We start from the raw sequence: 15891 nt of genomic DNA, 5'->3' as shown, positions 1-15891 counted from the left end.
AACTTTGACATGAGTATATGCAGTATCTTCTACCATAGCCTTGGGTCAACCAATACCTTGTGAGTGAAATGTGGTAAACAGAAAATGTAGAAAAACCCAAGCAAACACAGGGTCTGGTATATGTTGAGATACAATAAATAGCACTGTAAAGTATTTATTGAGATAAACTGTAGTAGTCAATAAATTTTATTGTTTTACTAGCTGGCCCTGTGCCATCAAGAATGATGGCTAATTGTAGTATTTTATATATAAATAGGTACAAAACCGAAGCTTTAGTTTAATAATTCTTTTATTACTAAATTTATATTATACCTTTCAATTGTAATCATTTTATATTCTTGATACACTCAGGGAATAATTATTTTCCCTTATGAGTTTGTATATGTAAATGTTTGTGTAGGTGTATGTGACTGTAATAATTATTTTTAACAAAACAGAATATGGATGATAAATCAAATTAATACACTTGCCAGTGTTATCTAGTGGTTGTCTTTTGAGATGTGACATCAATCATCGTTTGTTACTGACACATACAAACATTCACATACTTCCCTTGTACATACACACACACACATATACACATCTACTCACACAGAGTTGAAACGCTCCCAATACCAGTTTGCCATCACCCCTTCCTTCCTTATTCATGTGGTTGGTAAGCAACCACATGGTTCCGGATTCAGTCCCACTGCGTGGCACCTTGGGTAAGTGTCTTCTACTGTAACCTCAGGCCGACCAAAGCCTTGTGAGTAGATTTGGTAGATGGGAACTGAAAAAAAAGCCTATTGTGTATATGTATATATATATATATATGTGTGTGTGTGTGTGTGTGTGTGTGTGTGTGTGTGTGTGCGTGTGTGTTTGTGTGTCTGTGTTTGTCCCATTGCTTGACAACTGATGCTGGCATGTTTATGTCCCCATAACTTAGCGTAGTTCAGCAAAAGAGACCGATAGAATAAGTACTAGGCTTACAAAGAATAAGTCCTGGGGTTGATTTGCTCGACTAAAGGTGGTGCATGACCACAGTCAAATGGCTGAAACAAGTAAAAGAGTAAAGAGAGAGTATGTGTATATATATATATATATATTATATATATATATATATATATATATATGAGCATGATCGCTGCCAGAGAGCTGACTGGCTTCCATGCTGGTGGCACGTAAAATGCACTGTTCAAACGTGATCATTACCAGCGTTGCCTTACTGGCTCATGAAAAACATTTGACCGAGGTCATTGCCAGTACTGCCTGACTGGCCCTCATGCCAGTGGCATGTAAAAGCACCCACTACACTCTCGGAGTGGTTGGTGTTAGGAAGGTCATCCAGCTGTAGAAACTCTGCCAGATCAGATTGGAGCCTGGTGCAGCCATCTGGTTAGCCAGTCCTCAGTCAAATCGTCCAACCCATGCTACCATGGAAAGCAGACCTTAAACGATGATGATGATGGTGATGATATATATATATATATATCATCATCATCATGATATATATATACATACATCATGTGTGTGTGTGTGTGTATGTGTGTACTCTTGTCTAAATATCCCATGATGGTTGTAAATGAGCATTATCCTCATACAAGCAAGGTTGTTTATTTCCAGTCCTCCAAGAAAAGCATGTCCAGCTATTGAAAACTGTTATCTTCCTTAGAAGCAGGTGGTATTGGCAACTGGAAGTAGGGATTATTGGAAAACATAGGCAAACAAATAAGGTTTCATTAGAAACGTGAGCTCCATTGGTTGCATGCAACATATGTAGATACTAAATTGTGGAATTTGTAAAGATAATTTATGAACACCCTGTAGTATAATAGTATATATAACAAAGGTTTCTTTTCATAAATTAAAAATAATTACTTGTGTTTTAGAAAACATGCATTGTAATAACTAAGGTAAATATAAGCTTTGTGAGAAGGTTCTAACAATATTTACAGAACATAATATTGCTGTTACCAAGAACATGTCTAAATCTATCTCTATATACAACCTGTCAATGTATTTAGAGATGTTTCAGTTGTACTAATTGCAAATGGATTGATGGATACATTTCTTAACAGCTATATTGTTTTTAATTCAATAGTTGAATCAGTGTAATTCTTTAGCTTTTCTGTTTGCTTCTACACAATATTATAGTCAATTAGTATTGCTATACTGACTATTACTGTCATTTTTGAAATGGAAAAATTATGTCAGACTTATATGTTATTTTGAGGACAGTCTGTCTATTAAAGATTCAATGTAACTTTGCTTTGCTACTTTCTAAAACAGGTGATGGTTCATATGAGTACAACAAAATCTTTTCTTTAAAAAGCCAAAACTGAGTGCTTCTGCATATATAAAAGTAGTTTTGCTATCTTATTGTGTCTCTAATCGTTACTGATGAGAGATAATGTTGGACATTTTGATACAATACAGAACACTGTTTCAAAGAGAAAAAAATGCTGCATAGACACAATTTATTATTTACAGAGTGTTTGAACTAAATTTGATAATTTTTATGTCTCTTGTTTTTTAGAAAGAGCTTGATGTATTGTTAAACAGTCAATGGGATTGGAAAACATAAGCTGAAGAACTGGGAGCCATCTGAATGTTGTAAAAAAAGTTATTTGTATCATGATGATGTATGCCGAGTATCAAAATGCCAAAATCATGACTGCCACTCAATGTTCTGTGAACACTATAACGGCTGTAAGACATGACATGGACAGCTGCAATGAGACTATGAAGCCGTGGCCTGCAGGAAGTGACACAACAGGTGTTTGGACTGTGTCTGCATGTCAGAATTTGTCCAACAATCGTGGGACAGGGCCTTAGGATCAATTCAGATGGCTGTGTGAAGCTACTGGAGACTATGATCAAACCTGAGCTGGAGAGCATTGTTTGCAGGAAAGCCATGTGTGTGTCTGTGTATGGCAGTAAGATTCAACTCCTTGCCATACCTCCAGAAAGAGACAAAAGTGGTTATTAGGGAATTTCTCTGACTTCACCAACCCTGATTTTTGGCCTCCTAATTCCCCTTATAGTAATCCCATGGATTACTTTGTGTGGGACACAGTTGAGAAAGACACCAAGGCTGAATTGATGGTCAAGATCAAGGAAGTGTTTGAAGATATTCCCAGGGATACCAAGACCAAGGCTGAATTGATGGTCAAGATCAAGGAAGTGTTTGAAGATATTCCCAGGGATACCATGAAGAACACATGCACCAGATTCCCAAGCTGTGTTGAGGCTGTGATGAAAGCAGAGGGTGGCTACTTTGAGTACCTTTTTAATTAATTTTCTCCCTCTTGTTTATATTTTCACTGTTTTTTTTTCGTTTTGTATATACATCGTTCAGTGTTAAGTATTGGCCAAGTAATGTTTGTGCTGTAGTGATTTGTGTGCCTCAATGTCTCTGAGGGCTATGCTAGCTCCTTGTAGGACCACTCATGCTGGACAGATCAAAGAATTGCAGCCTGACTAATGTAGATCATCTCTTCCTGTTGGCCCAACCTAGAAGAAAGCAAAGTTACAGAAGCACCAACAACAATTCAAAACCAACAAGAACTAAGACAGGAAAGAGAGGAAAAGACAGTCCAGTATTGAGAAAATGCGATAAAAGCCATTGATGTCCTATGTTCCATATAGAGTGAAGAACTTAAGAAGAAGAAGTAATAGATGAACACCATAGTCACATGAGTCATTAATAATATTTCTAGTTTTACCACTGTCTTAGATTCAGCTTTCAGTTGTTTGAAATCTATTCCAAATTCTTTAAAATATTCTGTTGCCGTAGTGATAACCAATTTAACAATCACAGTCAACAAGTGCACAGTGCAAGCAGCAGTCCCTTTTATGAGCCAGTAGACTAAGGTGTATTATTATTATTATTATTATTATTATTATTATATTATTATTATTATTATTATTATCCATCAATCCATCCATCTATCCATCCATCGTTATTATTGCTATTATCAAAAACATCATCATCATCTTCATCATTACTTTGTTTCATTTGTGCTTAATCAAAAGAAATCAATAACTACAAACTTCTTGTTTATTATCCACTCTATAAATCAAACTGGAAGAATTAAAGAAAAAACAATTAACATCTCTATAAAGCACTCTTTTAAAATAACAATAAATCTAATGTTTGTAATCAAGCAAATCAGATTATTTTAAGTTCTAGAAAACTAAGGACACTTAAGTTTAACAAAGAAGAGAGAAGGCAATAGAAAGAAAAAGGAAAAGTAAAATAGGGGGGAAAAAAAGCCAAATTAAACTCACAAACTCTTAAAAACATGAAGCATTCTTAAAATCCTATCTAAAAAGTAAAGAAAGTAAGAAATATGCTTAAAACTATATACAACATACTTAGGAATATAAATTATAGTTTAAAAATCACAAATTACTTTAGAAAGAATGAAACCTAAATATCATAAAAAAAAAATAACTGCAGGTATATACTTATACTAAATATTAGAGTGAACAATAAATAAATAATCCATTATTTCTGTGTTTTATTGTATATTTAGCACTTTCAATATATCTTATCAAGAGGTTGTTGCCTCTTTTATCTGTGTGTGTCTCTCTCTCCTAATTCACTTTTTGCCTTTATGCATACAGTCACACACATGCAGTTATTTATGAGTGTACACACACACACACATCACAAGATGTTCTTAGAGCAACTAAAACTAAATATCATGTGAGTGTGCGTGTGAGAAAGCACGTGCATGCATGTGTGCTTTAGCAGAGGCCTGGAAGAGAAACATTCTGCATGCCAAAGAAGTCACATGCATGAGTATTTTAACAGTAAATTTGTATTTGATTGACAGGGAACATAGTCTCTTTTGGATCTAATGACTGCTGCACCACACCATATCACATTTAGATCTTTGTGATACCAATTTCTCTAGCTACAAAATACCTGTTGATACATAGAAAGTGTCATGTCCTCAGACCCTCAAGATACAACTGAAAAAATTGATTATACCACATTTTGGCAGAAGAGATTACATAATTAATCAGCAGCTGCTCTAAGATGTGACAGCACCACTTTCCTGTGTGGCAAGATTTCCATGCTAAAACAATATATATGCCATTCAGAGTAAAGTCAGCTTTGGGATGAATATTAAGAATTTCTATTGAGGTTGATTACATACACAGATTTCTACTCAAGAAATCATCACCATCATCATTGTCATTTAATATCTGCTTTTTATGCTGGCATGGATTGGACAGTTTAACAGGATCTAGTGAGCTACAGGGCTACATCGTACTCCATGTCAGCTTTGACATGATTTGTATGGCCGGATGCTCTTTCTAACACCAACCATTTTACACTGAGTGCAGCATGCTTTTTTCATGCCAAGGCAGGGAAGAACAAGAAAAGGAAAATGGAAAAGCCCTCTTAACTATGTAGGGGTGTAGTTGAGGGCTGGCTATATACCAGGGACAAACAGAAGATACATGGTCAACCTGCATTATAAAAGGTGAGTGGGAGAATATATTTACTTTAAAATCTTTGTCAAACTCAGTAGACTTAATACAGTAATAAACACAACAGACCTAACAAACAATGAGAAAGTCTTTAGAAGGTTGCTTGACCTGCAAGAAAATAGCAGCTAAATTTCCTTCAGATTCAAACCCCATCGTCTTAGATAAAGCTGACAATAGAAACAACACTAACATTTATTGCATATAACTAAATCTAAATAACAAAGAACCTGAAAGCTTATTTTTTAAAATTTCAAAAAGTGTGACAACATGAATAAATAAACTAAAAGTCTAATGGATAACTAGCCAACAGATAGGCAGTTCAATTCCAGTGCATTGTGGACGAGACCAAGGTATTTAGTTTACAAATGGATCAGTTCACCTACTATTAAATAGATGATGAATGAGATGGAAAAAAAAGAAACTCACCTATGTAGACAGTGGTAGCACAATAGAATTGACAAGTGTTTCATATAACTGAAGTTTAGTTCCTCCTGAGTAAAGAGAGACAGATTAGAAAGGAATGGATTTCTTCTATATATCAATGACCTACATGCCAACAAAATGACACGATCCTTCATTCCATTCTAACCTTCTCTAACTATGCAGCTTTCACAAACAACTAATAAACTACATACCAAACCTGCATTGATTTCATAGATGGAGACATTGTAAGCATCCTCAAGTGGAGCCATATCAACCTTGCTTTTTTAACCGCAGGAAAACTCAAACACTACTCATATAAAAACAAAATCCACAACACCACACTCCCTCTAAAGATGAGCAAAACTCAGCCAAAGCTCTTACAATTGCTCCAAATACTGGACCTGGCTACCTTCAAGGATCTCTCCAAACAAAAACACATCTTTAGCATAGCTAGAGTGCCTCCCACAGACACCTAGAAAATATTTCAGCTTTTAACAGCTGTTGACTGTTGGCAAGACTCGAGTGAGGCTTATAAAGGAGTACTGCTTTCATATCCAGGATGGTGCTGTTGTTACATAGTCTGGCATCCTGGATTGTATCGAGAGTTGGATGACCAGCACACTAACATTAATGGACACACTACAGCCTCTGGCCTACTGGCATGCTGTCTACTATATCTGTCTTTTATGTTACTACTACTACTACTACTATGGCCTCTGCACTTTGGAGCTAGATGGTTTTGTACCTCCAACCACTTGAGCAGCACTTCTCATCACTCTTGGTGCATCCACCTACCCTTTCTCCTCACTAACCACTATACCCAACCTTACACCATGAGAACATCAACCCTCTGGACTGAAGGTGTTGACTTGTAACTGCTTAAATTGAACATTAATGACATCATTATCACCTGTCTCACAAACATGTGTGTGAATGTGTTCATATGTGCCTATTTCTACATGTATCTTTATAGCAACACCACTTGGAAAACAATGTTGTGCTTATGACTAAAACTTGATAGTTTGATGACTTACAAAATAGTTATCAGGAGCAATATAATAGATTAAAACCCTTCAAGGTCATGAATTAGTTTCACCATAGTCCAATAATTGAAAGGTGTAAAAGAGTAAGTGTTGAGTCTCTATTTTAATAGTCTTCTAGCATCAAACCAAGGTATAGGAGATACATATGCACTCTTGTTTTGTTACAGTTGTCCATTAGATCTGATGACAATCATCTTGTCATTCATTTGCAGGGATTTTTTGATGACTGTACATCTCAACCTTCAATGTACAGCTTCTGTTGCATACAGGATGTGTAAAGGTTTGGTTAGATCAGCCAGGTAAATCTTGCATCTAAGTTTCACTTCTCTTGGTGGTAACTGATTGTGTTTGCTCTTCATATTCAAGAAGACCCACCCTACTCAAGAAGACTCTTTACTCAAGGAGACCCATCCTTCACAACAGAAGTGTTAAGGCTGCTTCCCCTGGTGAAGAGCATTTGCCTGCAAAAGTCCTGCACTGGTACCATGTAAAAAACACTCATACTGATGCCATATAAAATCACCCAGCACACACTGAAAAGTGGTCGGTATTAGGAAGGACATCCACCTGTAGAAACCAAACCAAATCAGACTGAAACCTGGTGCTACTCCCTGGCTTGCCAGCTCTGATCAAACTGTTCAACCATAACAGCATGGAAAGCAGACAAAAGACAATGATGATGATAATGATAATGATAATGAGGATCTTCAAAGTTATATAGTTACTAGAGGAAGTGAGTATTTGTGATGTCTTTTAGGCTTGAAGGGTTGATGTTGCTCTTTTTAAACTGGTTTTCAGGTGGTCTTGAAGCTACTATTTTGTCCTTTGGCCAGGTATTGACCTCATATATATATACACATACTTATCTGAGTGAATAAAAGCATCTATAGATAAAAAGAGATCATAAGCCAATGAAGGGAACTTCTTTAGTGTCATTCAACCTGCAAGAAAAATCTCCCTTACATCACATCCCACTATCATAAGAAAGAGAATTACACGAGATAATGCAGTTATTAGACAATGTTGTTTTAGATATTCCTAAAAAATTAATTATGCTAAGGATACATTTGTTTATGGAATACTCAGCCACTTACATGCTAACTCAACCAGTAATCCATTCCATTGATAGGAAAACTAGAACATTCATTACTGAAACTGATGAATATCCAATTATTATGGCTCGAAGAGGCAAATCTAGGTTAAATCTACTTAGAAAATAAAAAAAAACTCAGCCACAAATTCCATGAAAAACAGTAATTACATTATTGATAATATATTTAATGCAGAAAGCATTGAAATGCTAACTAAAATTAACTACACAGTGAAGGAAAATTACAATACCAATCAATGACTAATATCATTTTAATTATTTCAAGAGACAACATGGTACATATTTGGTTTTATAATCACATGTATTCTCTAAACAATTCTATTTTTCTACTCAACCAGTGAATAATTCTATAAATTTACTTAGTGATTCTCATCACAACTTGAGCAACATAGTGAAATCTATGCTGCAGTTAGGAAGTTATACTAGAAAGTGCATTCCAGACTTGAGCTTTTTTTAGGATAGGCAGTTATAATTGTCCTAGATTATTGTGAATTTAGTACATGATTACTATACATCTAGTATGCTGACCTGCCAACTTATTTTTTATTCCAGACTGAAGGAGATGACTGTAACAGCACTTTGAACACACCCTATGAAACACTGATTGTCACAGTTAGCTAGTTTTCAGAATGCAATCAGGACACACAAACAATTTGGAAGCTCGCTATGCATTAAAGTTTGGTGTTAAACTGAGCAAAAATATTGCAGAAATTTATGAAATGCTTCAGGCTGCTTATGGATTAACTTGTACGAGCTGAACATCTGTTTTTCACTAGCACCAGCAGTTCAAGGTTGGTAGAGAAGAGGTGAGAGATAATGAAGGGTGGAAACATTCATCTCTTCTAAAATTTCAGGCATTGTGCCTATAGTAGAAAGGGTAATGATTTTTACTATTAAGATAGTGAACTGGCAGAATTGTTAGCATACCAAACAGAAATGCTTAGTGTTATTTCTTCCAGCCCTTTATGTTCTGAGTTCAAATACCACCAGGACCAATTTTATCTTTCGTCCATTTGGGGGAGTCAATAAAATAAATACCAGTTGAGCACTGGAGTCAATGTAATCAACTTTCCTTCTCATCAAAATTGCTAGTCTTGAGCCAAAAGTAGAGGATTTATTATTATTATTACTATCATTATTAGAATTATTGTGTCATAGAAGTCTGCATCTTTGGATTTACTCATGTTACATTCTAGGCAGTATCATCTAATTACTCTCCTTGTTTTAGTCCTTGTAGGCTAAATTCAGTTTTTCTTTTCGTCATAAAAAGATAGAATTTTGAAACATTACCATACATATTTTATAGAGTTTTATTGATTTTACAAAATATTTATGCATTCAATTCTCTTTCATAAAAATAGAAATCTTTAAATTCACCCAAATCTATAGATTTTCTCTCAAAAAAAAAAAAAAAAGATGCTAAATTCAAACTCATTTATTTCCAAAACCTAAAATGGAAATTCCTTCCATGAATAAAGTAAATATCTCTGGAAATATTGTACAGATAACATATCAAATACTTACCTATTTATGAAGAGCAAGATTATGAAGATTTTATAAGTTAGGCTGAGGAGGAATGTGAAGAGATGTACTCCAACCTTTTGCAGGCCTTCCCAGACAGGAGATGTTACTGTGGTTGATGTTCAGTTTTGATATTTATTGGTCAATGTTTTCAGAAAAATGTTTAATTAAATGGTCATAGAAGTGATACAGTAAGAATGAAAGCAAGAGGAAAGATGGGTGAATCTCTGTGACAAGTGTATACAACTAGTTAGTTAAGAAGAAAATAAGTCATTTTAGTAGCAACTGGTTCATTACCCTTCACTACACTGCTGGTAAAAAATATTTGTTAATCATGCACATTTCTTCATAAATTGTGCAAAGAATGTTTAGACTTACTTTCTTGGTGGACATTAATAACAGTTTGAATACTGTTAAACAATAATGTTTATTTAAAATACTTTTTTTCATATTCTACAGAATAAGTATAGTTAATGGAGAACATCTCATAAGATAACTTTATGATAAACAACATTCCTTGTCTGTATATTTGCACTGGTTTTCAGTGTCCCCCACTGTACTGTTAGCAACATAAAATTGTCCATGTATGAAGACTGGGCCAGGTAGATACAATTCAACCTTCCCTTTTTCGCTCTCTCCACACAGATGTTTTTATGAACACACAGAGATCAGCCTCTCTTTTATAATATGAGACTAATGGGGCAAAGAAAGGAAACTGAGCATCTGAGAACCAGTGGTTACAGCATGCTAATAAGTGAATCTTAGCCAGTCATTTGAAAGACGTTTTCTTTAATACAATTTAGGATGTCTGTATGTACATAGTATCAGCATCCCATATGTGTGAGAATGCCCTAATATGGGTCTAATAGAGAAGCATCTTTATGGCCAACACTCTGGACTTCCACACATTTATAGTCAAATAATTAAGAAGTTCACTTCACAATTTTCTGGTTTTTCGAATTAATTCTGCTATACAGCACATGGAAAAAGTGTTTCTACTACAGTCTCAGATCAACCAAAGCCTTGTAAATGGAATTTGATAGATGGAAATTGTAAGGAGGCCCATCAAAGTTATCATTCATGTTTGTAAGTAATAGATTAAATACATCACCCAGTTTAATACCACTCAATTGGGTCTTAGGTGTCTTCAGCAGGGTTTGACGAAGGCATCTAAAAGATACCTAAAAACATTCAAATCAGACCTCTTTTTGAAAAATAACTCCCTCTATCCCCATCAGTCTTGGAGATGCTGTAAAGACCATGCTCTCAGTCTTCCTCAAACTAAGACATTTAAAAACATTTAAAACAAAGTGATCTAATAGTATCTTAGTTTAAGCAGGGCATTATATTATTTGTCAGGACATAAAAACCTTATTTATCAAGCAGTTGTACATTAATTGTCAGTGCAAGCAAAATTGATTAAAAGCTAATTTCCAGCAGAGTTCACAATATCTCTCAGAGTTGTTATATCCCCTCACATAATTTAGATAACTTCTCCCATTTTTCTTTCACTAAAAATCTTTGACTTGAAGGCAACAAGGAAGATTTTCCCTTGTTTTTCTAAGAAAACAATGTCATAACAAGTTAGCTCCAGGAACAGTGTTTTAAAAAAACAATGAACATCAGTAAAATTAATTTTTTAAATGCATAAAAAATATTTCTTTATACATGTTTTCATACATTTCATCATTAAATATAAAGACAAAATATTTGAAGATATCAATTTGCATGTGTCAATACTGCTGCCTTGGAAAATCCTTGAACATCATAAAATCTTATTCCTATGCATATAATTATTTTAAATTTCTGTGATTGTTTCTCATCAATTAGTTCATAGCATGATCCTTCATAAAATAATTGCTCATGTGTGGTCTTGGTTAGATACAGTTTAGTAAATTATCAAATGTAACTCAATTAAACCATAGTTATTTATTTATTTATTTATTTATTTATTTATTTATTTATTTATTTATTTATTTATTAACAACATTTTAAAAAGATTAAGAATGAGCTATTCCTCAAAACAAATTTAGTGGAGTAGGTATTACAAGGTTTTACTTAGCAATAGTTATTAAGATAGCTTTGTATAAACTATTAGAAGAATAGACTGCATCTATATCAGTCTTGTTAACTTCAAGATTCCAGCAGTTAAAACAAATATAATATCTGTTACAAAGAAGTTTTAAAATCTTTAGATATTCCTACCAATGCTATATATATTCTGACTCATTCACTCTTCTCTTATATCTCTTCATACAATACATAAACATTCATACAAATTCAAAAAGCCAAAGGGCAACTCTGAACATACATCAATTGCTATGGAACTATTCTGGTTGAAAATACTCAATATTTTTTTTAATAGCTACACCACTCAGCAATGAAATGGAAAGAATGTCAATGTTGGTACAGTGTGACAAGAAGATTACTGTTTATTCTCATTTGGCTTGTAATCCAACAACTTAGCCATTTAGCCATCACATTCATCATCATCATCATCATCATTCTCATTTAACGTCCGCTTTCCATGCTAGCATGGGTTGGACGGTTCAACTGGAGTCTGGGGAGCCCGAAGGCTGCACCAGGCCAGTCAGATCTGGCAGTGTTTCTACAGCTGGATGCCCTTCCTAACGCCAACCACTCCGAGAGTGTAGTGGGTGATTTTATGTGCCACCGACACAGGTGCCAGACGAGGCTGGCGAACGGCCACACTCGTATGGTGTTTTTATGTGCCACCGACACAAGTGCCAGATGAGGCTGGCGAACGGCCACGATCGGATGGTGTTTGTTACGTGCCCACAGCACGGAGGCCAGTCGATGCGGTACTGGCTACGGCCACGTTCGGATGGTTTTGTTGTGTGCCACCGGCACTGGTACCACAAAGATACAAATTCCATTGATGTTCATCTATTTTGATTTGGTTTGATTTTCACTTGCCTCAACAGGTCTTCACAACTGTCACACACTTGCCTCAACAGGTCTTCACAAGTGTCACATACTTGCCTCAACAGGTCTTCACAAGTGTCATAAGAAGGAAGGTATGCACAGGTGGACTGACTACATCCCAGGTAGGGGCCACGGGTTATGGCCTGACTAGTCTTGCCGGGTCTTTGGATGGTGTTTTTATGTGCCAACAACACAGGTGCCAAATGAGGCTGGCGAACGGCCACGATCGGATGGTGTTTGTTACGTGCCCACAGCACGGAGGCCAGTCGATGTGGTACTGGCTACCGCCACGTTCGGATGGTTTTCTTGTGTGCCACTGGCATTGGTACCACAAAGATACAAATTCCATTGATGTTCATCTATTTTGATTTGTTTTGATTTGATTTGATTATGATTATTATTATTATTATTATTATCACTTGCCTCAACAGGTCTTCACAAGTGTCATTTGATAAAAGCGATAATATCAGATAATGTTATTGATAATGCTTTAAAAAGCAATATTTTACATATATCTTACAAATTGTAAATGGAGATTTATTTTCATATAAACAATTTTTACATTACAATTTTATATTAGTTTATGCTACTGATAGGCTTTTATATCACACAATGTAATTTATGTACTCGATTTCATAATTTTTTTCATATATTACTTCAGCTAAGTAAACAGCATTTCTATTACTTATAGGCCGTAAATCATAACTTTCTTCAATGTTTTAGCCTACTTTTGTATTAAATCTAAACTAAATCACAAAATTTCATTCTACATTGCTGAACATATCTCCACAGTGCTACTGGTGATAACATTAAAAAGAAATTTACCTAAAACTATCTATTTACCTATATTTATTAACCTTTTAAACATATCTCTAGACAATATCATTGGAAAAAAGCTATCTTATCTGTTACTGTTGCTGTTATTATATGGGAAAACATATATACATACATATATATGTGTGCAAGAGAGAAAGTGTGTGTGTGTGTGTGTGTGTGTGTATTTGTTTGTGTGTGTTTGTGTGTGTGTGTGTGTGTATGTGTGTATTAGGCTGTAATTGCCAATTAGTTGAATTTCTGGTGATGCTTTATATATTCTGTTTGGGACTATAGTGTGCCAACTTTCTTAAGACAAATTTTACTATTATTATTATTATTATTATTATCATTCCCTACCAAGAATTCACATCGACCTTGAACCCACAAGAGTAAACAAGAGAGACAGAGACAGGCAGAAACAAGGAAAATGCCCCTTGTATTTGAATACTATGTAAATATTCTTTTAAAAAGACTTTTCTTTTAATTTTTCCAAAATTTAATTATTCCATACTTACAGTTGAAAAAGTCTCAATGATTGAAACTGGTACTGAAATGTTTTTTATAAAATTATTTTAGCATTTTCTACCTTGACTTTTTTCCCTATATATATATATATATATATATATATATATATATAATATACATATATACACACACCACACATGCACAGAGGAATCCCTCACTTTATGGAAGAAATGTATTCCTGAAACTTTGACCATAACATGAAATTCTATAAAACGTAATTAATTTTCTTATTGATTTTCATACTATCAAGTGAGTTTGTGCTCCTACAGGGTTTTCATTTTTTAAAAAAGAAAAATTGAATGACCAAGGAAAAAAACAGAGAAAAAAACCTTTATGCCTGAAAATAATTATTTTTGAGCGTACACAGCAAAGTTTAGATACATAACGACAAAAACATTTAAAGAAGAATGAGTTAGGGAATTGATAAGAATTATAATATCGTAGTCAACATCTTTTGTTCTTTACCACAAAAAGATGTTGACTACATTGTGAGGAATGGTGATGGAATGCATATTATTAGGAGGATGAGAGACCATATTTACTATAGTACATTATCATTGACATTAGCTTGAGGGATGAAGAATTCATCCAAAGTTGTTTGTTGATTATGATGCAGCATCCCTTTGGACAGCTCAATATAGGAACTGAACTCATTATAAATTCCTCTTTTAATTCACTGTTAGGACCATTATCAGCAAAAGCCAGCAGACCTTCCTCTATAAGCGCAAATCCTTTAGCAATAATTTTTATAGCCAATAGTTGTAGTATTTCATCTGTATTCTCAACTTTTTCTGTTACTAACAGTATCAGCTCCTTGTTAGATAAACTTTCTCTCTGGATCACTAGCAACTCAAATACATCATTCCCTATGACTTCTTCAAATCCTACATCCTTTGCATATGTCACAATATCTTTCCAGATTTGATGTAGACTTTCTGCTTGAGGAAAATTTGTAATGTCACAGATACAGCTTGGCCATATAATTTTCCAAGAACTAGTCAAAGTTGAAGGTTTCACTTCATATCATGGCCTAGTTATATCATGCGCAGCATCCTTAATGTTGAATTTCTTCCAGAAATCCCCAAGTGTAGGTTTATCCTCCTTGTCAGTTGCTTTCAAAAGTTGTTTGAAAGTTCTCATATAATGCTCCTTGAAGTTAGCTATCACAATTTGATTCATTGGCTGTAGTAAAGAAGTTGTATTCTTGAGAGTATATTCTACTTTCAGAAAGGTCATCTATGTTCATAGATGGCTCAGTGTATTGTCTAAAATAAGCAATATTTTGTTGGAAATATTATCACTCACTCTGTACGAGACATAATCATCTATACCTTATTATTTAGACACCAAATTAGAAGTAGATTAAACTTTGTGTAACTCTTGACAGCTCTCAGATTTTGTTATAATCTTTAAAATGTTTGGTATATAGTACATTTAGTAAAAATAGTAAAGATACAACTATCTCTGATCACCTACTACATACTCTGGTATTTCACATACTTCTCTTTACTTATAGTGATTAGGTTATTCTATTCATCATGTGGGAGGGGTGTACTATTATTACTAATTCCCTACAACAGGTTTTCAGAGAGATACATGCGTAGGGGCTTTAGTTGCATGTCACCAACAGTATTTCCTCCCAAAAGAAATGTCAGATAATTTTTGGAGGTTTTATATCCTGGTGTTGATTTTTTTTCTTGAGAAATAAAAGTTCTAACAGGCATGCATTTCCAGTAAAATGCAGTTTCATCAACATTGTGTACTTGTTCTGGTGTGTAGCCTCCTTCAGCAATCATTTCTTTCAATTGCTAAGGATAATTTAGTAGCAGTCTCTGTATCAGCACTCGCAATTTCACTAGTCATTTTTATGTTGTGCAAATTCATATGATCTTTAAACCTTTCAAACCAGATTTTACTAACAAAAAAGGGATTTCCATTAAAAGTCCCCCACCCATTTTTTTTTTTTTGCAAATCATCATATAAACTTTTGGCTCCTTTTTTGAATTGCCATCATGTTTA

General features: G+C 34.5%; 1 protein-coding gene across 1 annotated transcript; it reads right to left on the bottom strand.

The window, feature by feature from the left end:
- Positions 1-14388: 14388 nt before the first annotated feature.
- Positions 14389-15668, bottom strand: LOC115216975 (jerky protein homolog-like). Its single transcript, XM_029786492.1, has 2 exons — positions 15448-15668; positions 14389-14842 (listed from the first exon to the last, which is right to left on the bottom strand). The coding sequence occupies exons 1-2, from the start codon at positions 15666-15668 to the stop codon at positions 14389-14391; spliced, it is 675 nt and encodes a 224-aa protein (XP_029642352.1).
- Positions 15669-15891: the final 223 nt, after the last annotated feature.

The sequence above is a fragment of the Octopus sinensis genome, linkage group LG1 (genome assembly GCF_006345805.1).
Source record: "Octopus sinensis linkage group LG1, ASM634580v1, whole genome shotgun sequence".
In the NCBI taxonomy this organism is placed as follows: domain Eukaryota; kingdom Metazoa; phylum Mollusca; class Cephalopoda; order Octopoda; family Octopodidae; genus Octopus; species Octopus sinensis.
This window is presented reverse-complemented; position numbering and strand designations above follow the sequence as displayed.